The sequence below is a fragment of the Leucoraja erinacea genome, chromosome 6, assembly GCF_028641065.1.
Source record: "Leucoraja erinacea ecotype New England chromosome 6, Leri_hhj_1, whole genome shotgun sequence".
Taxonomy (NCBI): Eukaryota; Metazoa; Chordata; class Chondrichthyes; order Rajiformes; family Rajidae; genus Leucoraja; species Leucoraja erinaceus.
This window is the reverse complement of record NC_073382.1, coordinates 50,115,893-50,143,381: the sequence shown is the minus strand read 5'-3', so window position 1 is coordinate 50,143,381 and position 27,489 is coordinate 50,115,893. Positions and strand designations below refer to the sequence as shown.

At 41.1% G+C, this 27,489-nt stretch overlaps 1 protein-coding gene across 1 annotated transcript; it reads right to left on the bottom strand.

Annotated features, from left to right (window-relative positions):
* Positions 1–13,022: 13,022 nt before the first annotated feature.
* Positions 13,023–18,788, bottom strand: gja3 (gap junction protein, alpha 3). The gene is made up of 2 exons (XM_055636991.1): positions 16,077–18,788; positions 13,023–16,030 (listed from the first exon to the last, which is right to left on the bottom strand). The coding sequence occupies exons 1-2, from the start codon at positions 17,074–17,076 to the stop codon at positions 15,810–15,812; spliced, it is 1,221 nt and encodes a 406-aa protein (XP_055492966.1). The 5' UTR covers positions 17,077–18,788; the 3' UTR covers positions 13,023–15,809.
* Between the last annotated feature and the right edge of the window lie 8,701 nt (positions 18,789–27,489).

Genomic DNA, 27,489 nt, shown 5'->3' with positions numbered 1-27,489 from the left:
ACAGCGCTGGAGCGCTATTGCGGAGCGGGCGATGCCTTGCCTGGGTCGCCGCGCTGGGTCGCCGCGCTGAAGCTCCGGTATGCCGTGATCAACACCGTCGAGCTGCGGGACTGTGGAGCGGCCAGCCGTGGGCGGCGGCGCCGACTTTAACATCGGGAGCCTCGGAGCACCAACCGACGCGGCCCTGTCGGCTTCGGAATGCCACGGACTCTGGTAGGGAATCGGCCGTTCCCGCCGTCCCAGCCACTGTGAGGACTCTCCCGACGCCGGAGCAACACCACCCGGCGAGAACGGCCAGGAACATCGGGCCTCCATAGAGGCAACTGTGGGGGCCTCAATAGGCCTGACTATGGGAGAACTGGGGATGGGGACTGGACATTATGCCTTCCCCCACAGTGGTAACCATTGTGGGGGGATGTTTTTTTGTGTGTAAATGATTATTTTATTCTGTGTCCAAGATGGCTGTCGGAAGGGAGAGTGGACGCTGGCGAGCTTTAGCTGCCGCTGCTCTCTCTTCATATTGTGTTTTTGATTTTTGTCTTTGGATTAAATTCTGTCTTTAATTTGTGTACAGGTGATGTCTTTACTATTTATTTCATTCCGCTTACATGTTTTTACTCTATTTGCTAAATTTTGTAAGGTGTCCTTGAGACTCTTGAAAGGCGCCCATAAATAAAATTTATTATTATTATTACCTGCTGTCCTTTGACCCGGGCGTTTCTGTCAGGCAGCATCCCCTGGTGAACATTTGAAGAAGGGTCGCAATCCAAAACGTCACCTATCCATGTTCTCCAGAGATGCTGCCTGACAGACCCGTAAGTTACTCCAGCACTTTCTGCCTTTTTTTTGTAAACCAGCATTTGCAGTTCCTTGTGTCTCCAGAATGCTTTAATGCTTTGGGTAAAACATATTGGAGAACTAAGTCCATACCTGTGCAGCTCTTGAGGCGTATAACGAAGATGACATCCAGGGATCTTTATCTGACGGACCAGATGTCTCTATATGTTCCAGGTAAGACCTTCTAGTTTCTCAGCCGCATACACTAATCCGGTGTCAAAGAATGTCTTATGGCATCTTAATACTCCATGGGTTTGTATCTCCAACCCAGTCACACCGTGTGCAGCAACTATTCCACGTGAGAACGTTGCTTTCAGATTTGCTTTCCATGGCTGAACACGTTGTGTCCACCACTGCCCAGATTCTTACTTGGACTGGTTGCAAAATTACTTTGGGTCCAAGTTCACAAAAGAATGTTCACTGTACCTTGCTACACATATTAATAAAGGAACCATTGAACCGTTGAACACCAAAGACAGGGCAATTTGTGATGTAGAACTCAACACCACAAATTCTTTCTACCATAAGTACAGTTCAAGACTATGATGAAATATCCTCTAATTAGTTGAATGAATATCACGCCAGTGACATTTGGGAGTTTATCACATCCGAGACAAATAGCTTGTGGGCACATGGACACTTAATTTAGTATTATGAATATCTGCTAGTATATCCGTTTCAGTTGCAAAATGTACAGCAACTACATGGCAATTTATTTTGGCAAAGCTGGAATACTTATTATGACCTTTACCACCAACAAGGTAAAGATAGCAAGCATCGTGTATAAAAGTGAACTTTATTAAGAGAATGTTGGGGACCTGGAATGGTGGTGAATGCAGGTACAATAGTGAGATTCAAGATTGGCACATGGATATGCAGGGAATGGAGGGATATGGATCATGGGCAGGCACAGGAGATTAGTTTAGCCAGGCATCATGTTCAGCACGGACATTGTGAGCTGAAGGGCCTGTTCTTGTGCTGTACTGTTCTATTTTTGTATGCTCCATGTACTATACTCTAACCCAAGTTAGATTGTGAGTAAAGATGGATTGTTCCAGAAGGAAAATCCAGGGACAGAATTAGTAGTAATTGGGCTTTTCCTGATGGCCAATCTGGCATAATTGATGATAGTCTTTAGATCCAAGAACAAAATGTGGATTACAGCGCCAGAGGCCAGGTTCGATCCTGACTACGGGTGCAGTCTGTACGAAGTTTGTACATTCTCGCTGTGACCGCATAGGTTTTCTCCAGGTGCTTCAGTTTACTCCCACACTCCAAAGATGCACAGGTTTGTAGGTTAATTGGCTTTGGTAAGTTGTAAAATTGCCCCTAGTGTGCAGTGCGAGTGTACGGGGTGATTGCTGATCAGCACGGATTCGATGGGCCAAAGGGCCTGTTTCTCTGCTGTACCTCTAAAGTATGAAGTCTAAAGTCTAAAGGAGCAGACATTGGGCAAATGGTTCAGGCACTTTTGTGTGCCATTGACATTAATACACACAATTTATTTCTGGTCTCAGTAACACTCTAATTATATCTCAAGCCGCAGATCGCAATTTTCCTCTCTTGGAAGCTTAAAATGGAGCTTCTCAGTGCAACCTACTACCTTTGTCGACCAGTTACAAAGAAACTGGTAGCACATTGTAGCTCCAACCAGTGCTCAGGATATTTGAAACCCCATCACTGATTCTACCCTTTGTGTGCTGTGCACATCCTAGTTACACGTTGTCATCTCAGCCTCATTGACCACCCTGGAGTTTATCCTGGCACGGAGCACTCACAGAGCACGACCTTTCATGGCAGGTGACAATCTGTGGTTCTCCACCTGTATTTTCAGGCGGCACACAGTGGCGCAGTAGTAGAGTTGCTGCCTTATAGAGAGCCAGAGACCTAGGTTCAATCCCGACCTTGGGTGCTGTCTGTATGGAGTTTATATGTTTACCCTGTGACTGCGTGGGTTTTCTTCTGATGCTCCAGTTACCTCCCACATCCTCATGATGTGATGTTTGGTGGACTGTGTGGAAGCCGCATTCCTCCAGCGAAGACTGCGCAGAACCTGACCAAAACCCAAGCAGTCGGACACCCCGGTGCCGAATTGTGTGGATACTGGAGTGCCTGATTTTGACGAAGTTCCGCCAGACAAACTCCCCGCCTATCTGCCTGTAGCCCTTCGTCGATTGACATGTTGCAATCATGGTATTCCCCCAAGGCGACTCATTCAAGAATAGAGATGTGCAAACAGGAAATGGGGAGTGTGATGTTTGTGTGGGGTGGGAGGACCCATTGCTAGCTGGTGCCAGGAAGTCTATGTCCCAGATCAGTACCTCACATAAAGAAGGTCTATGTATCTTTGCAATTTATGTATTTTGCAATTGTTAGTAAGTATGAGAATCTTGCAGAGGAACTCCAAGGTATTGTAATTGCATGAGTTTGATTGGATTGCTGCAAAGGAATTGTAAATAATGTAAATAATGTTGCAAGACAGTTACCTTGCTGTTTGTTGATTAGCCAGAGTGTTAAGCACTGGCAGAATTGTTTTGTGTTCCAGGGTAAATGTTGCATTATTCAGTGAACCTGACATCCTTCCAGAAGCTTCTGTAAGAAACATTGTTTAAGACTCTCTGTAATTGGGTTGGGAAACTGTCAATACAGTATTGATGTAATTGATATGTATGATTGAATTGTTTGCGGAACCACCCCTATGTAGTTTGGCCCCTCAAGGTTTGTGGACCTATAAAAGGTAACACCATTTTAGATCGGTGTTGATCATCTGGAAGGGCACTTGGGAGCTTTTGGGTAGTGTCTGCTTGCACGAGGCTGAAGGGCTGAAGGATCGAACCTATGGTGGTTTAGGTATTGTATAGGGGAATTTGTGCGTGTTCTAAAAATAAAGTTTAGTTGGTCCAGTGCTTGAGTCAGTGTTTTTACTGAACTAGACTAGGGGGGTAAGCTTTAGGAGCGTATTTATATGTTCATTAATAAAATAGACACACTCAGGCAAATAGAACACCTTTCCGTTAAAAGTAAATAGTTCCTTTTTTTTTGTTCTTGAAATAATTTATAGTCTAGTTCTACTAAGGCCATAGATTCCTGGAATGTTTCAATATAAATATATTTCTATATATCTGCATTATCTTATTGTGTAAAGTAAATTACAAGGTGCAATACATTGACAAATAACTAAATATAGATATTTAAAGTGACTTTCAGAATATTTAACTCCTGACTTTTAACTTCTTTCTAAACAATGAGAAAGCTGTTCACAGTTCACACCCTTTTATACACTGTTTGTTCAATGGTTTCAAATCAAAGAGTCATGCTCTGAGAAAACTGATCACACTTCATAGTGGAATTTTAAAGAAAGTTACTTCATTAGGGCTGGAGTTTAGCTACATATGAAGCTCAGAAACAGATTTACCTAAATAAATAACTGGTGATAGAACCATTTAAAGGAATTCAGATCTGTAGATAGATGAGATCACACAAAGTGCTGGAGTTACTAAGTGGTCAGGCAGCATCTCTGGAGAACATGAATAGTTGAGTGTTCAGCTTGAGATTCTTCTTCAGGCTGATCAGTCTGAAGAAAGAGGTCAATCCTAACCATCACCATATTCCCCAAAGATGCTGCTTGACCCGCTGAGTTATTCCAGCACTTTGTGTCTTCTTTTGCAACCAGCATCTGCAGTTCCTTTGGTAGGAAGGAACTGCAGATGCTGATTTACACTGCAGATAAACACAAAATGCTGGAGTAACTCAGCAGGTCAGGCTGCATCTCTAGAGAAAAGGAATAGGTGACATTTTGGTTTGAGACTCTTCTTCAGACTGAGGGTCAAGGGAGAGGGAGAGGAATGTAAAGGTAAATAGATGGTATGGTAACTATTAGTACAAAAATGTTCACACAATTAAGAAGACCCGAAATGTTGCCTATTCCTTCACTCAATAGATGCTGCCTCACCCTCTGAGTTTCTCCAGCATTTTTGTCTACCTTCAATTTTCCAGCATCTGCAGTTTCTTCTTAAACACAATTAATCATAATAACTTTATTTGTTTTACCCTGAAACGTATTATTTTATTTTCAAATCGGTGTCCCTACCTACATTTGTTCAGGGTGGATTATGGCAATATAAACAGGAACTTTTTATCTTTAAATACAGAAAACTTTTAGTATGAGGCAAATAAATTGATTTAATTTTGCCTGTATATATTTAGTCCCAATGTGCACTCTCCTTCCTTTGTACATGGAAAGGGTACAGATTTCAGCTGATCAATGATAGTTCTCCACAGTAAACTAGAGAAGCACAAATGTCAAGGTCAATGCACTATTACCATCAGCACAAATTGCAGACAATAATATTATCATATGAGTTGCCAACTCAATTTAGATTTATTCTTTAGGAGTTTATTAGTTAATGTCCAAAGGACATAGGTTCAATTTTATTAGGAATCTGAGGGGTAACTTTTTCACACAGAGGGTGGTGGATGTATGGAACAGCTTCCAGAAGAGGTAGTTGAGGCTGGGACTATCCCATTGTTTATGAAACAGTTGGACAGGTACATGGATAGGACAGGTTTGGAGAGTTTGTTTGCAGGCAAGTGGGACTAGGGTAGCTGGGACATTGTTGGCCGGCGTAGGCAAGTTGGGTCGATCGGCCTGTTTCCACAATATGACTATGACTATAACGTCCCAATGATGGAAACATAAAACTAATTTTCTTGCAGGGGTGATATCCTGGAACTGTTAATATAGTCATTTGATGTTTAATAGTAAGGAATACATGTCAATTGTGTATTATGTTGGTGGGGGGGTTTGTCATTGTTTATTGTGTAAATATCATTGTAAATAATTGATTCGATTAAATTTTGATTTTTAAAAATCTAATTTTCTCAATTCTGATAAGGTGAATGAAAACGTAAAATACTAAAATACTTGGAAAATAAAATTACGCAGCATTTATTTTTTGCTTCCCAAGTATCTGCATGTGGCTTGAATCATGAACTAATCAGCTATCAAGGAGTGATATTCTATTGCAATTTAACCAATCATTCTATTGGAAGGCAGGACCCCTCAATTAATTTCTGCATAATTTTACACTGTGCTTGTGGTTCAAACTTCGGAAAGCTAGGAGATGGAGTTTGCCTGTGCCATTTGCAGTTGGCAAGAGTGTTGGCAATGTTTAAAAAATAAATTCTGAATTGAGTTAATTAGTAGGTCCAGCAAATCATATGAACAATTCATATGAACAATGCCACAGAGCGGCACAGTGGCGCAGCGGAAGAGCTGCTGCCTTACAGTGCCAGTGACCTGGGTTCTATCCTGACCACAGATGCTATCTGAACAGAGTTTGTATGTTCTTCCGGTGACCCGCGTAGGTTTTCTCTGCGTGCTCTGGTTTCCTCCTGCATTGCAAACACATATAGGTATGTAGGCTAATTGGCTTGGAATAATTGTAAATTGTCCCTGTTGTGCATAGGATAGTGTTAGTGTGCGGGGATTGCTGGTCGATGCGGACTCGTTGGGCTGGTGGGCCTGTTACCGCACTGTATCTCTAAACTAAAATAAAGTAAATTTTAAAATCGGAATCACACCATATTTGATTTGTACACTGTACAGTTTCTATCTACAGCTGTTCTGAAGCTGTAATTCCAGATGTTGAACATTGTCTCTAGAATGTTGCACTATAATGGTGAGAACTATATTCTGCACTATGTATCTTCCCCTTTGCTCTACCTATTGTACTTGAGTTTGGCTGATTGCATGTATGTATAGTATCATTTGATTTAATTGGATAGCATGCATCACAAGCTTTTCACTGTAACTCGGTGCAAATCACAATAATAAACCTAAACCTAAAGCTATGGCTTTTCACTAAAAGCTGGAGTAACTGGAGTGAAGTTTCGGGTCATTAAACGTTATCCATTCCTTCTCTCCAGAGATGTTGCTTGTCCCACTGAGTTACTCCAGCTTTTTGTGTCTATCGGTTTAAACCAGCATCTGCAAATCCTTCTAAAACATTATGTCTTTTCACACCACCCTATAAATGTTAGTGTCACTGTGACACATGTTTCTTTGTGGCAATAAGGAAGGACAAAAACCTAGATCATTAGAGCTTTAAAGGATAAATAAACTCTAACTACAATTAAAATTAAATTGAAAATATACGACTATATGGATTTAATTTTTAATCTAAATATGCCTGGAAATTAGAAATCCCCTTTATTTAGATGTTAAACAGATGCTGTACCAATACTAATGTGGATAATTGTGAGGTTATTGAGTATATGCGATCGAGTTGTGTCATCTATCACCTATCCATGTTCTCCAGAGATGTAGCCTCACCTGATGAGTTACTCCAACACTTTGTGTCTTTTTTTGTAAACAAGCATCTGCAGTTCCTTGTTTCCACAACTTGGTCTGCTCATCTACAAAGCACTGCACTGGAAGCCGTACTTAACATCTCTGAAGTGTCTACATCAAGCACTCGTGACTCCAGAGAATCTGCCCTTCACGTAGGCCTTATGTACATTTGGTCGGGAATCCTCCTCTATAATTGTTACAATAACATAGTTATCACCATAAGTTTGAACGCGTTGCTGTACAACATTTACGTTGACTTTTAACAATTCGAAATAATAAAAGTAATTGGTAAAATAAGGTGAAGAGGTTGTGGTGAGGTGTTTAAGGCAGGGTGCTCAATGAGAGACAGTGGGTGAGTGAGGCTGACTCTGAGAGACGCATGGAGTGAGGCTGGCGCACTGGTGAGTAAGGCACATGGTACAGCACTCGTGAGTAAGGCAAGGCAGCGCCTTTACCACCTCAGGCAATTGAGGAAATTCATAGTGTCTCTGAGGATCCTCCAGTGCTTCTACTCAGCGGCGGTGGAAAGCATCTTGTATGGGAACATCACAATTTGGTTTGGGAACTGCTCTGCCCAGGACAAGAAGGCTCTGCAGAGAGTAGTACGTTCGGGCGAACGCACTATGGGAACTACACTTGCCCCCCTGCAGGAACTATACATCAGAAGGTGCAAATCCAGAGCCAATAAGATCATGGGGGACCCCTTCCATCCCAGCAACAGACTGTTCCAGCTGCTACGGTCAGGCAAACGCCTCCGTTGCCATGCTGTGAAAACGGAGAGGATGAGAAGGAGTTTCTTCCCAGAGGCCATTAGGACTGTAAACTCCTATCTCACCAGGAACTAACTTACTGTACCAATTTACTGTTGTGTGGTGTCTTTTTTAAATTGCTGTTTTTTTATTGTGAATATGTGATTCTGTTCCATTCTGATTTGTAGTTTTGTTTTGCACAATCCGCAAGCATTGCCACTTTTCATTTCACTGCACATCTCGTATGTGTATGTGACGAATAAACTTGACTTGACTTGTCTTGACTTGGGTCAGTGAGTTTTGTTTAGTTTATCGTCACGTACCGAGTTACAGTGAAAGTTTTTTTTGCTGCCTGCTCTCCAGTCAGCGGAAAGACTATAGATCATTACAATCAAGCTGTCCACAGTGTACAGACACATGATAAAGGGAATAACAGTGCAAGATAAAGTCCAATAAAATCTATTCAAAGACATTCCGAAGGTCTCCAATGATGTAGATCGTAGCTCAGGACCGCTCTTTAGTTAGTGATAGAATGATGATAGTGATACTGGGAGTGAGAGACATTTAGTGCGGCTGGGAAAGAGGGGCATGGGGCATGAGGCTGGGAGTGAGAGCATCTTTGAAGAACATGAATAGGCGACACTTTGGTTCGGGTCCCTTATTTCTACTTCCTGACCCGAAGCGTCACCTATTTTGAGTATAGGAGCAGGGAGGTTCTACTGCAGTTGTACAGGGTCTCGGTGAGACCACACCTGGAGTATTGCGTACAGTTTTGGTCTCCTAACCTGAAGAAGGACATTCTTGCCATAGAGGGAGTACAGAGAAGGTTCACCAGACTTATTCCTGGGATGTCAGGACTTTCATATGAAGAAAGACTGGATAGACTCGGCTTGTACTCGCTAGAATTTAGAAGATTGAGGGGGGATCTTATAGAAACTTACAAAATTCTTAAGGGGTTGGACAGGTTAGATGCAGGAAGATTGTTCCTGATGTTGGTGAAGTCCAGAACAAGGGGTCACAGTTTAAGGATAAGGGGGAAATCTTTTAGGACTGAGATGAGAAAAACATTTTTCACACAGAGAGTGGTGAATCTCTGGAATTCTCTGCCACAGAAGGTAGTTGAGGCCAGTTCATTGGCTATATTTAAGAGGGAGTTAGGTGCGGCCCTTGTGGCTAAAGGGATCAGGGGGTATGGAGAGAAGGCAGGTACAGGATACTGAGTTGGATGATCAGCCATGATCATATTGAATGGTGATGCAGGCTTGAAGGGCCGAATGGCCTACTCCTGCACCTATTTTCTATGTTTCTATGTTTCTATCCATGTTCTCCAGAGATGTTGCCTGACCAACTGAGTTGCTACGCACTGGATCTTTCTTCTTCCAGCTGCATTGATATGCAGCAACATTCCATACTCAACATCACTGTCGTGTCTGTGGTATGTTTGGTATTGACACGAGTACTATGACTCCAACTAGACAGGACAGAATATCTATTATTGAAGGCAGCCATACCAAAATGGAACAGAAATGTCTGGTATGACAATGCAGTTATCTTATACCCTGTGGTGCACTCTGTGCTTTAAGGCACTGTTACAGTCATGCAAATTGCACTGAAAGCATTTAAAAGCAGAGATGAGGAAATTAGAGAGGAGACCTTGCTGAAATTGGCTAGCTGATGAGTGGCTGTTCTACGAGCTTACGCTGAACTTGTTGCAACAGTATCAAAGACAGAGGATAAAAGGGGAATGAAAGGCAAAATAACAGATGCCTAGAAGTTCAGGACTACACTTAAGTGAAGATGTTCATCAACGTGGTTATCTGCCCTATAGTTGGTGTCTACAATGTAAAGACCACATTGTTACCAGTGAATACAAAAAGTAACTGAGTGAATACGTCAAGGCAACTGAACCATCCCATTACCAACTAGAGACTGGTCCTGACCTACCATTTACCTCATTGGAGACCCTCGGAATATCTTTTAGTTTAGTTTAGTTTAGTTTAGAAATACAGCAGAAACAGGCCCTTTGGCCCACCGGGTACGCTCCAACCAGAGATCCCTCCATACACTAGCACATACTTGGGACAATTTACAATTCTTGCTGAAGCAAATTAACTTACAAACCTGTATGTCTTTGGAGTGCGGTAGTAAACCAGAGTACCCAGAGAAACCCACGCGTACAAACTCTGTGGTCCCATAGTCAGGATCAAACCAGGTCACTGTGAGGCAGCAACTCTACTGCTGCACCACTGTGGGACTGTCACATGTTGATAGAATCGAGCGGCTGGGCTTGTATACATTGGAATTTAGAAGGATGAGAGGGGTTGTTATTGAAACATATAAGATTATTAAGGGTTTGGACACGTTAGAGGCAGGAAACATGTTCCCGATGTTGGGGGAGTCCAGAACCAGGGGCCACAGTTTAAGAACAAGGGGTAAGAGATTTAGAACGGAGATGAGGACATACTTTTTCACACAGAGAGTTGTGAGTCGTGGAGGCCGATTCTCTGGATGCCATGAAGAGAGAGTTAGATACTCTTAAAGATAGCGGAGTCAAGGGATATAGGGAGAAGGCAGGAACAGGGTACTGATTGCGGATGATCAGCCATGATCACATTGAATAGCGGTGCTGGCTCGAAGGGCCAAATGGCCTTCTCCTACACCTACAGTCTATTGTCTATTGTGCCACCTTTTTATCAGTCTTTACTGGACATTATCTTGCACTAGGGTAGACAAAAATGCTGGAGAAACTCAGCGGGTGAGGCAGCATCTGTGGAGCGAAGGAAATAGGCAATGTTTCGGGTCGAAACCCTTCTTCAAACTGATGTGAGGGTGGGTGGGGTGGGAAGAAGAAAGGAGGAGGTGGAGCCAGTGGGCTGAGGGAGAGCTGAGAAGGGGAGGAGAAAGTAGAGACTACCTGGAATTAGAAAAGCCAAAGCGGAGGTGTTCGGCGAAGCGATCGACAAGCCTACGCTTGGTCTCACCGATGTAGAGCAGCTGACATGCACCTTGCACTAATTGTTTTTCCCTTATCCTGTACCTGTACAACCATGGACGGCTTGATTGTAATCATGTATCGTCTTTTGCTGACTGGATAATACACAACAAAAAAGCTTTTCACTGTACCTCAGTACACATGACCATATTAAACTAAAATAAACGTCAAGTGTACATAAATAATTGCTTCATGTGGACTGTCTTATGAAGAAAGACTGGATAGACTTGGTTTATACTCTCTAGAATTTAGGAGATTGAGAGGGGATCTTATAGAAACTTACAAAATTCTTAACGGGTTGGACAGGCTAGATGCAGGAAGATTGTTCCCGATGTTGGGGAAGTCCAGGACAAGGGGTCACAGCTTAAGGATAAGGGGGAAATCCTTTAAAACCGAGATGAGAAGAACTTTTTTCACACAGAGTGGTGAATCTCTGGAACTCTCTGCCAGAGAGGGTAGTTGAGGCCAGTTCATTGGCTATATTTAAGAGGGAGTTAGATGTGGCCCTTGTGGCTAAGGGGATCAGAGGGTATGGAGAGAAGGCAGGTACGGGATACTGAGTTGGATGATCAGCCATGATCATATTGAATGGCGGTGCAGGCTCGAAGGGCCGAATGGCCTACTCCTGCACCTAATTTCTATGTTTCTATGTTTCTATGTTTAGTGAGGTGGAGGTAAAATGGAAGGCATTGAATCTCCTGTAGTTGCATGGGAAGGTGCAGAGAAGAGAAAATTGGTATTATTTATGTTTCGCTCAAGCTGCATGGGATGTATTTATTTAGAACTTAGCGACTTTGCAAAGAATGGAAACAGCTGTGAATTGCAGCTTGTTCACTGAGAATATTCATCTCTTCCAGATCTCCCAACTGTATATCTGAGCTGCCGCAATCACATAATAATCTAAATGTTGAATACATGGATCATACTTCAAAAAACTATATCTTCACTCCCCTCTGCAACACTGAATCCCTTAGCACCTTCTCAGATTGGAAGAATTAATTGAGTAGCTGTTCAAGGATATTAACCAAAACTGAGGCAATTAAAAGGTTCCTGTTGCCATTTGCTCATTCACATGACCATAATTCTTGCAAGTTTCAACAGTTCCTAGATCGTTTTATTTTAATTCACAACCACTGTTTCATCTATCTTCACTCTCTTTCCACCTGTGTAATTAGTTCTCAAATTACCTTATGAGCCTGACATTCAACAAGTTATAGTCTATTGATAAACACCCAGCTTTGAGGAGAAATCTATCTTGTTTGTCTGTATCTTCCAACAATTTTTTCTCCCTTTTCCTATGCAGGATGATGTTCCAGAGTTTTGATTCCATAGTGAATTGATTTGTTGTAAGAGGGTATATCCACAATCTTCAAAAGAGGTATTCTTCATTTTCACAAGAAAACCTAAAAGCCCTGTCCCACGGTACGAGTTCATTCCAAGAGTTCTCCCGAGTTTGCCCTGATTCGAACTCGGAGATTTACGGTAATGGCCACTCGTCGGTACTCGAGGCTCTCGTGGACATTTTTCAACATGTTGAAAAATCTTCACGAGTCTTCCCGTGCTTACCTGCCATTAGCGAATCATCCAGAGTACCAGCCGTTAGCGTTACGAGCCACTAAGAGACATCCCCGAGCGCCAACGTACCCACTACGTTCATTCTCCGTGCTTACCACGAGTTTGATTTTTTTTTAACTCGGGAAAGCTCTTGGAATGAACTCGTACTGTGGGACAGGGCTATTACCATTCTTGGTCCTGCTAATAACAGCATAAGCTTAGCAATGCAATAATATATAAGCAATTGTGCACCTACCTCTTGTTCCCTGCCATCTCTACTTTCAGTCTGAAGAAGGGTTTCTGACCCGAAACATCACCCATCCTTTTTCTCCAGAAATGCTGCCTGACCCTTTCTTTAAGTTGCAACGTTTTTACTTTTTTGTCATTGTTACCACTATGAGTGAATTTATATTTAGATATGACTTATAATGCATTTTAACTGTATTTCTTTGTTTTACACACCCAGATTGTAAGACAAGGGAGGACAAAATTAAGGCAAGATATCTTAAAAATAATTATGGTACAAAAAAGTTTATTAGGTAACACATTTGTAAACATTTGAGGTAAAGTAACATTTACATCAATTTGCTCTTACAGAGTAGAATACAAAGGCACTTCTTTAAAGACAGCACTTAGAACAGCTTTGTTGCTTTCGCTCCAAATCATTAAATGTCCCTGACTGCCCAGCAAGTTCTTTACCTCTAGTGAGAACTGATATTTGGTAAATAATAGGTTTCATGGGCAACAAGCAGGCTTTGAAGCCTGTAAGCAAGACTGGCTGTTAACAAGGCATGGTATGAAGCAACAGATATTGAATTAAGAAACCTAATCAGTTTGATTCAAATCCCATGTATAAAATAATTTATCTCGCTTAATATCGTCTTTTGGTCAAGTACATCTTTTTATAACTAATTACCAAATATGGTACATAGCTCTCATTGCCATGGTAATATATTACAAAGCGAATTACTCTGTTACTATAGCTATGTAGTCCTCCTAATCAGTAAAAATAAAGTGTATACAGTAACAACCTAAATAACTTCCATTTGTATGCTGTACTGCCTTTTTTGTAAGAGCTCTAATTTTGTATTAAGACATTACATTTGGGATTTGCTGCATAAGACCAGGCCCATTTTCTTAGAATTTGCTGTCTAATAATGTAAACTTTATTTTGTTGAGATGTGCAATTTTTGATAAGGTAAACTTTCAGGAACCAAAACAAAGTTACAAAGATACAAAACATTGTACAAAAAAATGAATGGGAAAAAAACGCATTAAGAAAATACACCTACAAATTGATTCCTTGATTTGTTCATTATCAATAGGGTTTCAGTAATTAATATCATATCAAGCTCGAAACCTAAATCAATCTGAGGAAAACATAAAAGTTAGCTTATGATTTCTTAATTCAAGGGATACATAATGTTTACATGTATTTAGTTGGCTAGTTCTCTAGTATATTCATCAAAGCCAGGGCCACTTGTTTAAAATGAGCTATGAAATAATTTTATTCATAACAGTTGATTTGTTTTGTTTCAGTGCATTTTTTTCAGTGTAGCTAAACAGAGGGCTACAAATAAACTTGTTCTAAAGTGAATTGCTCTCAAGAATCTCAGGCAAGAAACTATACTTTGAAAACAGTTCCTGCACAAAAGTAACCAATCGGAGAAAATAAACATTTCTTGATTTAAAAGATATGAACATTTTAGTAAAACGTGTTTCCTTCTCAACCAATATGCCTTAAAAAATGAAACCTAGATAACTTCCAATATATAGGAAAGTCTCCATAGATACGTAATTCATTTCTAAGCATTCACACTTTTTATTAAAATGTTTATGTCTGAGAAAAAATTGACATTTATAGTCTTTGCAACTTTGTGTCAGATAATTTGCAAGATTTAAACCGAAACTGCCAGTAAGCAAATTATACTTCATCACTTTGTTTTCCTGATATTAGCCAAGATAATTAATCTTGGGAAATACAGCAAAATCAAATGCCAAAGGAACGAAATGAAACTCACTTTCCCTCTGGTTCCACATCCCTACTCCCAATTCCCCACCCAACCTAATAACAGGTTTGAGATTACACTACCATGCTCTGAATTATATATAGTCTGGTACATATACTCTGGAATATTAGTAATATTTGCTCGGAACATTTACTGCAATGAGTACAATTATTTAGAACTTCCAAACCTAATTGTGTTTAAAAGGTAGTGTGTGCAAAAATGTTATGTTCTTGAAGAAACACTGGGACCATTTCAATTTCACCTAAAAACTTTTTTTCTATGAAATATAACAACGTTGTTCTATAAACGTTTTTCTTTACTGCAAACCATACTTTTATTTTACTTCTTGGTGCTTCAAGCCATCTTTTCCTTTGATGCGGCAGTGCCCAATTTGTTAGAGCACTATTGTATCTACTAAAACACACAAACATGCCCTCACACATAAATAAACTGCAGTGCATACCCCTTTAATTTATAATTGGTTTGAGCATATTGCCTAGCTTTGATGCTTTTTATGAATAAAAGGCATTCAAAATCATGTTCCGTGCTTATCTCTCAGTCCTTCTACTTTAGTTTGCCATCACGTACAGTGTAATTTGAAATCTGCTCTGATAAGTGGAACAGTGGAGATGGATGAAAACCAAGAAGTTAAATATTGATAACTGCGATAGCACTAAATTGAGGATGTGTCATGCATAACGCATTCTGTGATTTGATGTTCAGCTTTAGAGATTTATTTTACCCACGGTATTAGTTTAAAGATGACTGCTTAGCATCACAGAGTGCATATGTCTAAACAGGAGCAGCTTTCAATGAGTTGAATAAGACATTTAAGGAGTTGTGTTACTGTAGACGTCTCACCTTGCCATGAAATAATTGACATATTAAAAAAGTACAGTTCTTAAGTCAACTTGTGGTGGTGGGTTTGGTAAAATGAGTGTTTAGAGGTGCAATTAATGGCCATGCATCAATTATGATTACAACATGCTAATTCAGGCATGGGTCCAACATGATGGGAATTGGAACCATTGTTTTAATCCTGCGGCCTCCGAATTAAGTTGTCTATATGTTTTTTCCCCATTTATTAAAAGTGATAAAATAGCGCATGTATAAATGTTAAGGCTAATGGGTATGTAACCCAATTTTAACAGAAGAATCGTCATATCTGTGCAAGCTACAACTCCCAGAGCGCATTGCAATCATCAGCATTCCAATACGGATGTTTTTTCCCACCCACCCGACTTCTTTTTTTGCATTAAAACCTTTGCACTGCTTTTTGGAGGAGGGGAGGGAATGGGAGGAGGGCAAAGCCGGCGCTAAACGGCCAGATCGTCGGACCTGGCTCTGGCGCTGCCGGCTTTGCTGGCGCGGCTCAGGCGGCGCGTGTCGGCGCCGGGCGGCTCGTGCATCTCCACCGTGGCGGTCACGTGGCCGTCGCTGTCCTCATTAGTCGGCGTGGGAGGCGCCGGCGCGGCAGGAGGGGGGGTGCTGCCGCCGCGGCCTCCATCACCATCTCCTCCTCCCCCTCCTCCTCCTCCTCCTCCTCCACCACCCTCCACCACCTCCTCCATCTCCTCCATCACCTCCTCCACCATCTCCACCACCGGGCTTCAACTCGCGGGTGTGCTCGGCGGCGAAGTTGGCCCAGTTCTGCTCGGCCGCCAGCTTGTTGTTGTTGTAGCCCGCACAAGGCGGCCGGTCCTCGGGCAGCGCCGCCAGCTTGTAGTCGGCGGACGGCGCCCCCGGGTAGGGGTGGGGACCCTCCGTCGTGTCGGGGAAGTAAGGGTAGGTGAAGCTGCTCTGCACAGTCCTGGCCAGCGGGGTCACCGGCTCGGCCTTGTGTTGCATGTCCACGGGGTGCCGGTTGGTCACTCCCTGCCGCAGCTTCTTCCAGCCCAGGTGATAGATTTCCAACAGATTCAATAAAAGGGACACGCAAGCCACCACAAGCATAAATAGGATGAAGATAGTCTTTTCCGTTGGCCGTGAGATGAAGCAGTCCACGGTGTTGGGACATGGCCATCTATCGCACCTGTACAGAGGTCTAAGCTCAAAGCCATACAAGATATACTGACCTACAATAAATCCAATTTCAAACATCGCCTTGAAAATTATATTGAAAACATAAGTGCGTAAAAGGGCGCCTCGGATTCGGATTTTACCATGTTCATCCCTAAAAGGAAGTTTGCCCTTCTTGCCATTTTGAAGCAGCAGTTCTTTGTCTCCTTGATCCTTGACTTTCCTGATCTCCTCTTCCCTCTCTTTCCTCTTGTCTTCCATCCGCACGATGTGCAACACGTGGCCCAGGTAGATCAAGGTGGGCGTGGAGACGAAGATGATCTGCAGCACCCAGAACCGTATGTGGGAGATGGGGAATGCCTTGTCATAGCAAACGTTCTCGCAGCCGGGCTGTTGGGTGTTGCAGGTGAAGTCGGATTGTTCATCCCCCCAGACCTCCTCGGCCGCAGCACCCAGCACCAGGATCCGGAAAATGAAGAGCACAGTCAACCAAACCTTGCCTACCACAGTCGAGTGTTCCTGTGCATTCTCCAAAAGCCTTCCCAGAAAACTCCAGTCACCCATTGTTTTAAGTCTCTACCCTAGAAAAGCAATCCATATAACAAAGGGCCATTAGATACATAGCAAATGGAGCCCAAAATCTCAAAGGAATTAGATATTCGGTCCTGAAAGCCGACCTAGTAGAATTACCCGGTTACGTTCGTTTTAAATCTCTGCCCTACAAAAGCAATCAATATTTTTTTTTAAAGTTCCATTAGATACAGAGCATATGGAAAGCCAAAAATCGCAACGGAATTGGATATTCGGACCTGAAAATGGACAGTGGAATTACCACCTTATGTTACAAATAGTTGTAGACATTAAAATATGAGCAATCGCAGCAAGCTTTGTTGAGTTGGAAATTAATTGCAATATAAGTGTGCCGAAGATATTCCATTGAATCAATTATATATTGCAAATATTTGTCAAATGAAAGGCAATAAATTCAGCAGAAAATAGAAATAAGGAACTGCAGATGGCAGGGTACAAATAGAAGACACAATGTCTGGAGTAACTTATCGGGTCAGGCAGCATCGCTGGCAGTTTGAAGAAAGGTTCAGACCGGAAACGTCACCTGGACATGTTCGCTAGAGATGCTGCCTAACCAGCTGAGTTACTCCAGCACTTTGTGTGGTTTTACTTGCAATAAATTGACGGTTGGAATCCTTTACAAATCTTTGTTATAATGCATCGTTTCCCTGATAAATGGTTGACAGATTATGTTTTCCATATTTAATGATTATTTAATGTACTCAAGATGCATTTCGTTGTCTCTACTGTACACTGACAATGACAATTAAAATTGAATCTGAATCAAGATGGCAATTTCTCCCTTTACTTATCAAATACTGGGGACACTGGAATTGGCTGAAAATTTGAAACTAAATAGTGAGTCCTTGCAACTGATCGTCCACCATTTGCAAAACTGCACACGAATGAATAGTGAATTTGTCTACAATTCATATGTATACCCATAAAAAGCAGCAACTGAGTTAGTGCATAATAATTAATAGATAATGCTACGAGATTTTCATTTTGGAGTTGTGCCCAAACGTTTGTTAAGAAATATGTGCCAAATGGATGTAAACAAATATCATTTTAGAATATAGATATCTTACCGAAAAATAACCCATAGGAAAAGTGAATAAAGAAAAGAAAATCGGAGTCAATAATGTTGCATAAGATTGCAAATTTCAGAGGTTCAGCACAGGTCAAATAAATGTGGCAATGTAAACAATATGAACACACACTACAGAAGTCCTAATTCCCTCTGCTACACATTTTAATTTCCAGGTAAATTGTCCATAAATGGGTACCCGAGGAATGCAACTAATATTACGCAATGCCTATCTCAGAAATCCAGTAGCCTGAAGGATCGATCAAATGAAATACTGTAGTTCACTTGATTCAGTACTTTTATTTTTCATCTTTGAATTTAGTAATATTTTAAATCGTTTATTTATACTGATTACACCTGCTCAGTAAATTATCTTATGAGACAAACATATCTCGCTGAAATTTGTCACATTGATCAATGGCTGATTCACAATTCACTGCGATAACACTATATTTTGTTATGTTTGATCCATAGAAACATTCACATAGCAACTAACTAACTATTATTGTGTATTAGCCAAAAAATACTCGGACTGCATTTACACATTCCTTTTAATTTTTTTGCATGTAATCGATCAATCTCGAAATAACGAACTTCACATATATATTTCATTTATTTATTGCAGTGGTGTTCTAATAAACACCAAGTTCTAATGAATATAGTGCGTAAGAATATAGTGTGTAAGAAAGAACTGCAGATGCTGATTTAAATCGAAGGTAGACACAAAATGCTGGAGTAACTCAGCGGGACAGGCAGCATCTCTGGAGAGAAGGAATGGGTGACGTTTCGGGTAGAGACCCTTCTTCACGTCACCACCCGAAACGTCGCCCATTCCTTCTCTCCAGAGATGCCGCCTGTCCCGTTGAGTTACTCCAGCATTATGTGTCTACCTTCTAATGAATATTGTTTGGAAGCAGCCTTTTAACACAATGGGCGTGTTCACGACTTGTTAGAAAGTAATAACTGCTGTAATTTAAACATTATTACGTTAACTCAGTTTTATACTCCCCTCCCCCCGTACCATTTCTGAAATAATGTATTTTTCAATTTTCCCATTAAAATTATTGCTATTTCATTTATCTAATTTGCTCAAATATATTGTTTATTTACACTTATTTGTTTGATGTCGCTGGTATTTTAAGAAAGATTTTCCTGTTTTATTTTACACATTCGTGGAATTAAAGTAGGGGTTGTTGTTTTAGTTTATAAATGCGGCAAATTACCATCGATTAGCAGATTATGGAGTAAAAACAAACAAACTGAAATGTTTGGATCCGTTTTCATTAAAACCGATCAGTGGTAATCATTGCATGTCAAATGGCTTTTATGGCAAAGAGAATGGCGTTACAAGTGTAACCTTACCAGACTGAAATCGCCCTGCATCACATATTAAATTCAAATGGGCATAATCCACACCAGTGATTCAGTCTGACAGATACTGTATTATAAAAAAAAGCCACAAGGAAATGAATTAATATAATTTGTTACATACATAGAGTATACACATACAATGCGTTGCAGATAATCAAATTACGAAGGCATTATGTTTTGAATGTATCACTTGAGAACGTGTATCCATCAGTCTCGTTTCAATCTTCATTAAATGGACATTTAAAGCACCCGTTTGAGACCTCCATCCTGTTTGTAACTAACACGAGTTTGGAAACAACGTTGGGATTCCCACTGCATTTTGTGACGTTTTTAAAATTCCCCACAAACATGCTCCCACCAAATCAGTCTGAAGAAGGGTCTCGGCCCGAAACGTCACCCATTCTTTCCCTCCAGAGATGCCGCCTGTTCCGCTGCGTTACTCCAGCATTTTGTGTCTATTGGTCTGCTCCCACCAAACCTTGGTATAATGATGCACGGCAAACCAGCTCCCCGTGAGGAAAGTGAATCAGATTTTTTTTAAATATTGGATCTTTTTTATTCATCGGCAACTATATATTAACGTTAAAAATCGCTTTTAGTCTTAACTTAATTAGTACTGGTCTAATATGATTAGATTGAATTAAGATATCAGCATTCAAGCTAATATTTATATAGGGAATATAAACCACATAGTTTTAGTGGAGTTAGGTGGTCGAAATCTATCAGCTGCCTGTATACCAATATCCAAATCAGGAAATATAAAATTTATCATGGTGACAATTCAGCGGACTCGTGGTTTACTTTCTACAGATGCTTACCTCATCACTAAACACTTCGCTGAACAAGGAGAAATTAGCTTACTCAGCTTCGTGGGCAATCAGCAGGTGGTCGACACAAAATATAAAAAAAAATATTCATGTACTTTCTCCCACTGTGTGTTCTTTTTTGCTTACGTCTATTTGCACTCATTTCACGGAGACTGGCATGATTAAGTAGTAACAGGACCCTAGAATTAAATAATGATGATCTTTCTGATTATAAAGTTAATTTCTGATAGATTAAAATGGTTAGGAAATTTAAAATCAGCTTCTGAAACAGCAAGGTTATAAATTGCCTCCGTTTCCAAAGCTTTGGTTGTTTTTCTGGATTTGTAGAAGAATTTTGTGCTTCTAGAAAATGAAACCAGATGTAATGAAGACATTATGATGCTATTGGTAACATTTATTTTTATCATTGTTTAATCCTAGCTCTCTCGTCAACTTCGTGAAAATCATTACTCTTAAACGGCGAAATTACAGCTTTTTTTAGTTAAGCCATCATCTTGTAATTGTCATATCGGATGTTTAGGATGGCTAATTTTTAATTGACATTAAACAAATATTTTTTCTTTCCCAAAGTAATTTTGAGGATGATTTGACACCAACCGAATAAAGATAGCCTAAAGGCCCACGCAGTATCCAAATTTATTGCAGATCAGTTTTTGTTCATTACAATCACGTCAATTTTAAATTGAACTATAGGATTTACGTTTCAGAATAAAAGCGCAGCCTGTGGTTTCATCGGGAAAGTGCCAGATTTGTAAAGTCAGGAAAGTAGCTCGTCTCTCACTATCACACACCGCTCCTTTACTACAAAGTTGCACCAAACGTCGCTCACCTGAAACTTTATCTTAACATCTAACAACGTAGACATAACCCTGTTTATTCTGGAGGGGAGAAAAGTAAGGAAAGTCTCACATTTTTGTACCCGCTACCTTCACCAACTCGCGAGATAAATAAAGTAGCTGAATGTGAAAAGATTGCTGTCTCAAGATTATTGGCGATACCAACCGTACCATACCTCAAGCTGGAGATGACAAAACCAGCCAGCTAGTGAACAGATCCGGCTGTCAGAGATGCCATATTTTGAGTGCGCTGGGGACATGAAACAGACTTGTCTGGGTAATAACCCTACCCCTCCCCGCTTACCCAACGCTTCTGACCGCTGTCAGCCAGCACAGTCGCTTTCTTCACACATAGATCTCCAAGCCAGTCTTTCGAGGAGGAAGGGGGGGGGGGGGGTGGGGGAGGGGGGGGGGGAGGGAAAAAAAGTGATTCAGAAGTCCATTAAACGTGCAGACTGGATCGCACGGAGTCCCTGCTCACCCCAGCCATCGATGCTGTCACATTGTGTGAGAATGCATGGTTGAACCTCGCTTGTCACCAGGGGGAGGGTAACGCCACGCCTCCGCCCACCAAAAAAACTCCTCACTCTGGGTGCAAGATGCGGATGGAGAGCCCGCAAACTCCCCTTGTCTGTTTAAAAACAAAATCAGAAACTATCTTTCTAAAGCCTTTGCCCAGAAACAATCGGGATGATGAGTTGTAGTGCACGCTGTTCTTGTAACTTTGCTAAAAAGATATGTTTAAAATTTATCATGTACAGTTTTAATTTTAACAATATGGAACTCGAACGGCGGGTGCAAGTGATTTTTAAAATATATTTCAGAATTTGTTTAGACAATTACGGACTCATGTTGCCGGCGTGCGCACGCAGATGGTGAAAAACAGTCTGTTTTAATTTCCGATTTATATCGTTTAATGTCATTCAAGATTTACAAAGCATGTCAATTGTTCCAAATATCAGCCTAAGGTTACATGTCAACATTGTTTCAGCAACTTACTATGAATTACCATTTGTTTTACAATCGTAAAATATAGATTAAATGTAATCATAATGAATTACATCAAAATGCCCTTTCAAAGAGGAAAAAATTACACCGTGTTCTGATTACCTCTCAGTGTTGCTATACGTGTAGTTCAATTTTATTCATTATCCGTACCTAATAGCATGTGCTTTACATAATTCCATCAGGAGTCACACAAATTGTTACAGATCACATGATTTGTTTCACTTTCCACGACCCTGTCCCGATGAAGAACTATAACCAAAGCATTTGATTTAGATTATTGCTGTTAAAAGTGATCAGAATTGTACATATTCAGGATTTTATTGTGCATTGCATGATCTAAGAGAGCCAATGTAAGTTTAGCGTGTCATCATTTGGACAGGGGGGACTATGTATAAATTGAATGATATATTTGAAATGGGGGGACTATGAATAAACACAGCTGTAATTTCTACATGGTGAAACCAAAATGTATAAAAATGGCCTTTAGTAAAATCTGACAATGTGCTCTTTAACCACATGATTTTTTTCTTATTACAAATCTCAAATTGTGGAGTACAGAGGCAAACAAATAAATGATGGGTCTGTCCCAAACATTATGGAGGGCACTGTATATCCCTACTTCTGACTACATTTCACTCTGCCTCTTCTCTCATTATCTGACACCCTTTTCATCCCCAGCCTTTGCTGCTTACGGCACCTTTCTGACTATCAATTCCTCTCACCTGTATCCACCAATCACTTGTGTAGGAAGGAGCTGCAGATGCCAGTTTACACCAAAGATAGATACAAAATGCTGGAGTAACTAAGCGGCTCAAGCAACTCTGGAGAAAAGGAATAGGTGATCGTTTTGGGTCAAGACGCTTCTTCAGACGCTTCTTCAGACCTGCCTTGCCTGCTGGGTTACTCCAGCATTTTGTGTCTATCTTCCACTTGTCACTTCCAGGGCTTTGTCCTGTCCCCACCTCTCTTTTCCAGCTTTTTCCCCACTACTCCAATCAGTCTGAAGACAAACCATCATCTGTCCATTCCCTCCACAAATGGTGCCTGACCTGCTGACATTCTCCAGCACATTTTTTTTTGTGAACCAGCATCTGCAGTTCCTCGTTTCTGCAGCAGTTTTGCTCAAGATTCCAGCATCTGCAGTTCCTGGCATCTGTGTTTTATCTAATCTGCCTTAAACTATCTCCCTCCCCAAAGCATGTACATCCACACCGAGGGAGAGTGGGAATGCAAGTCATTGACAGTTCAATCAATGGTTCATGAGCAACCTAATAGGAGAAAAGATGGCAGTAACTGAATAACTCTATAATTGCATAGTATGTAGTCTGAAAGAAAAGAATACGTAAAATAGATGTTTTAAGAACATTTAGGCAGGTACATGGATAGGACAGGTTTAGAGGGATATGGACCAAATGTAGGCAGATGGGACTAGTCTAGATGTGGCATGTTATCAGCATGGTCAAGTTGTGCTGAAGGGCCCATTTTCACGCTGTATGACATGTGGTCTGATAAGAATGCTCATGAAACTAATAAGATTGATTTAGCACGGAGCCGTGCAGAAATTCATTTCAAGGCATAGAGAGAATGGAGAGTGGATTAGGATACAAGAGCTCATTGTATTCTAGAATTTGTGATGGAAAAGAGTGGTCAGATGAGTGATTGTTTTAAATAACAGAACTACCATTTTATTTATTTTTTCCCCTAGTTTATTCTATTCAGGTCATTTTACGCAGGCTATTGCTCCTGGTGTTGGCACATCTTTTAAAGTACCATGTGATACTGTTGACGTGCTCCGGAGGGCACCATGTAGTGAGGCATTATAGGGCCTGTCCCACTTGGGCAATATTTTCAGCGACAGCCTGAAAAGTGGTTGCCGCGGCGTGTTCGGGGCGTGACGCATGTGGTGATGTGCAGTGTCTCCCTGACACCCCTGGATTTTGGAATATTCAAAATCGTCAGGCAACATCTGAGTGTCTTATCATGTCGTGCGCCCTGTCCCACGCTGATGTAAGCTGTCCTGCGGGTGACGCCCGGTGACACGGGTATATAAAGCGCCGACTTTCAAAACTTTATAGATTTGGCTGAAGATAGCCGGTGCACAGTGTCCATGAAGAATGAAAAGTACATAAATGCACAAAGTACATTAAGAGCATCTGAAATGATGTGGTGAAAAAATAAAGATCTTTTTGTCTTATTGAAGTTCATTGGAGTTGATGTAATTGTAATGTTATTGGCTGATCTGACTATTGTTGAATACATTTTTTGCTTAAGTTCTTTGAACTATGCCATTAAATATATAGTTACTTTTGTTGAAGTTAAACTTTCCTTGTTAACAAATTTTTCAATATGATGTTATTTTTAAGCAGACGTTCCTTTTAAGAAATAAACAATTTATTTCTTAAAAGGTTCTTGGTCCTTAGCTTTATTGTAGATAAGTTTGTTTCCAATATGATTATTATACTTCAGTGTAACCTTCTTGTGTTGTGAAGGTGGGTGACGTGAAGGTGGGTGACGCGAAGTATCGTAGCCTGTCGTACAACTTGACGGTTTTTAGGGGCGACTACTGACGCTCGCAGTCGGCAAAAAAAACAAAAAGAAAACACAACATAAAAACGCAAAGTGGGACAGGCCCCTTAATGTTATTGCCCTACAGCTCCTGGGATCTGGATTCATAGAATTTATTGGCGGGAACAATCTTCTGCAGGTTTTTAGACTAAATTTCTTCCCATTCTTCTTAAAAATCCCTAACATCGGGAACAATCTTCCTGCATCTAGCCTGTCCAACCCCTTAAGAATTTTGTAAGTTTCTATAAGAATCTTCTAAATTCTAGAGGTATAAACCAAGTCTATCCAGTCTTTCTTCTAAGACAGTCCTGACATCCCAGGAATCAGTCTGGTGAACCGTCTCTGCACTCCCTCTATGGCAATAATGTCTGTCCTCAGATTTGGAGACCAAAACTTTACGCAATACTCCAGGTGTGGTCTCACCAAGACCCTGTACAACTGCAGTAGAACCTCTGCTCCTATACTCAAATCCTTTTGCAATTAAAGCTAACATACCATTCGCTTTCTTTACTGCCTGCTGCACCAGCATGCCTACCTTCAATGACTGGTGTACCATGATGCCCAGGTCTCGCTGCATCTCCCCCTTTCCCAATCGGCCACCATTTAGATAATAGTCTGCTTTCCTGTTTTTGCCACCAAAATGGATAACCTCACATTTATCCACATTATATACTGCATCTGCCAAACATTTGCCCACTCACCCAGCCTATCCAAGTCACCCTGCAGGGGGGGGTGTCATCCGCAAACTTGGGATATTGGGGATCATTAATACATTGTAATAGCTGGGCTGCAGGGACTCATGCAAATTTGTGAGACCCGTTTACTCCTATGGTTTTGCTTCCTCTTTGCCACCAGATGAGAGTTCCTACTGTAGCCTACAAAGTATACTAAATGTATCGAAAGCCTTTGATTTAACATTCATAGTAATGCAAATGCTTTGTGATTTCCTAAGCCCATAATTATTATGTTCTAATTTCATGGTCTTCAACTTCCATTATTTTTTATAGATAGATATGGATTGATAGATTTGGCCAAATGCTGGATACCTTCCTATTGTGTTTGCTTTGATGACTTTCAGCTGAAATACTATAGAAATGACCAGTATCAGAAATATAACAGGCCTTTACAAATTGAAAATACCACCCACTTTAAGTATACTTTACTTGACCTGTTAATATTAGAGCTAATTAAAATACTAAAAGTGCAAATAGAACTTTCGACACTAATTAAGCCCTTTGGTTGCTTCTATTCCAGTCCTCCGGTAACAGCCCTGTCTGGGACCTGGAATCAGAAGATCCCAATGATTCAAGAGCCAATTGCTTGCCAGACCAGGGATTGTACAGAGAATGTGCACTCAGCCAATGGTTTTCTGGGCGAGGGGCAGTTGATTTAACATTCCCCACCTAAGCCCATAATTATTACCAGTCTTCCTTCCATTATTTTTTATAAAGATATGGCTATGGGAATGCTGGATCTGCATTGTGGCATCAGCCAGGACAGAAATATAACAGCCCAAATTGAAAATACCACCCACTTTGGCTAGAGCTAATTAAAAACTTCACTGACCTGCCAATTGGCATGGAGGTCCTGATGAGGTAGAGTGCTTCACTGGGCCTAGGTGCCACTTTTTCTGGGGGGGAAGGGGGGGGATCAATTTTGTCTGGATTTAAGGAGGTGCCAGATTACTAGTTGCTGGGAAATCGGTGGTGGACCTGTACAAACAATTGACCAAGCCAAATTTGTCAGAAAGACAAAGTTTGAAAATAATTTATTTTGTATTTAACTCTAACCAACATTTAATTTCTGCTTGGGTTAAATTTGGGTGCTTCTAATCATCTAATTGTACCAAAAATCCACACATGCCCTTGTCTGGATGATGCGTCAATCCTATTGAAGGACATGTTCTGGTTTCGAATCCCATTCGTGAGCAAATCAAATTAGTAGTTATGCAACTGGCCCCAAGTAGTCACTCGTGCTGTCAAAATCATCCTCTTCCAAGGAATTGAAGCAGATGCAGATTTTTAGACCTAGTGAACCAAACCTGCTATCCGTGGTGTACAAGATAATTGTGGAACTATTGGGGCAGCGTTGACCGAGTAATAACATAACCTGACGGGAAAATGTATAATCTTGACCCATTCATCGAGCGGCGAGGAATGCTATAGTTGAAAGTCAACCCCAAGACATCCGTGCACCTAAACCTACCCTGCACGACCCAAGCCATTGATAGCTAGCGACTGCAGCGACGTCAACCTCGTCCAATATTTCTCCAGTTTTGCAGCCCAATTTAGTTACCGGAGGTTCGTTTTTCGTTTTGTATTCCTACCACGCGGGGTAATAAAAGAGCGAAGAGTACGTGGACGTGATGAGTTTTATTGTTCAAAAAAATAATCTAGATTTGCAAATGGCTGTGAGAGTGCGCCCTCCGCTGGCCGCCGCTCCGCAGTGTTTAATTACTGACCGGCTCATGTAACGCCACAGTTCTATTTAACTGCAAATCCACACATTAAAAGAGGCAAAATCGCCCTACTTCGCGCGAGTCTCGGAGCTAACCGATTACAGGTAGTCCATTATCCGTAACATATTAAACACGAAGGGGGAGGGGGGAAATAAATCTGCAATAAGTCTCCCAGTTGCTATCCACCACCGCTTCTGCACATTAATACTGGAACTGAGCGGGAAATGCAAACGCACCCCGAATGAAACATTAAAA

Coding starts and splice junctions, on each gene's coding strand:
- gja3 (XM_055636991.1), bottom strand. CDS start 17,076: ATGGGTGACTGGAGTTTTCTGGGAAGGCTTTTGGAGAATGCACAGGAA. Junction 16,031..16,076: donor TGGTGGAGATGGTGGAGGAG/GTGATGGAGGAG, acceptor GTGGAGGAGGAG/GAGGAGGAGGAGGGGGAGGA.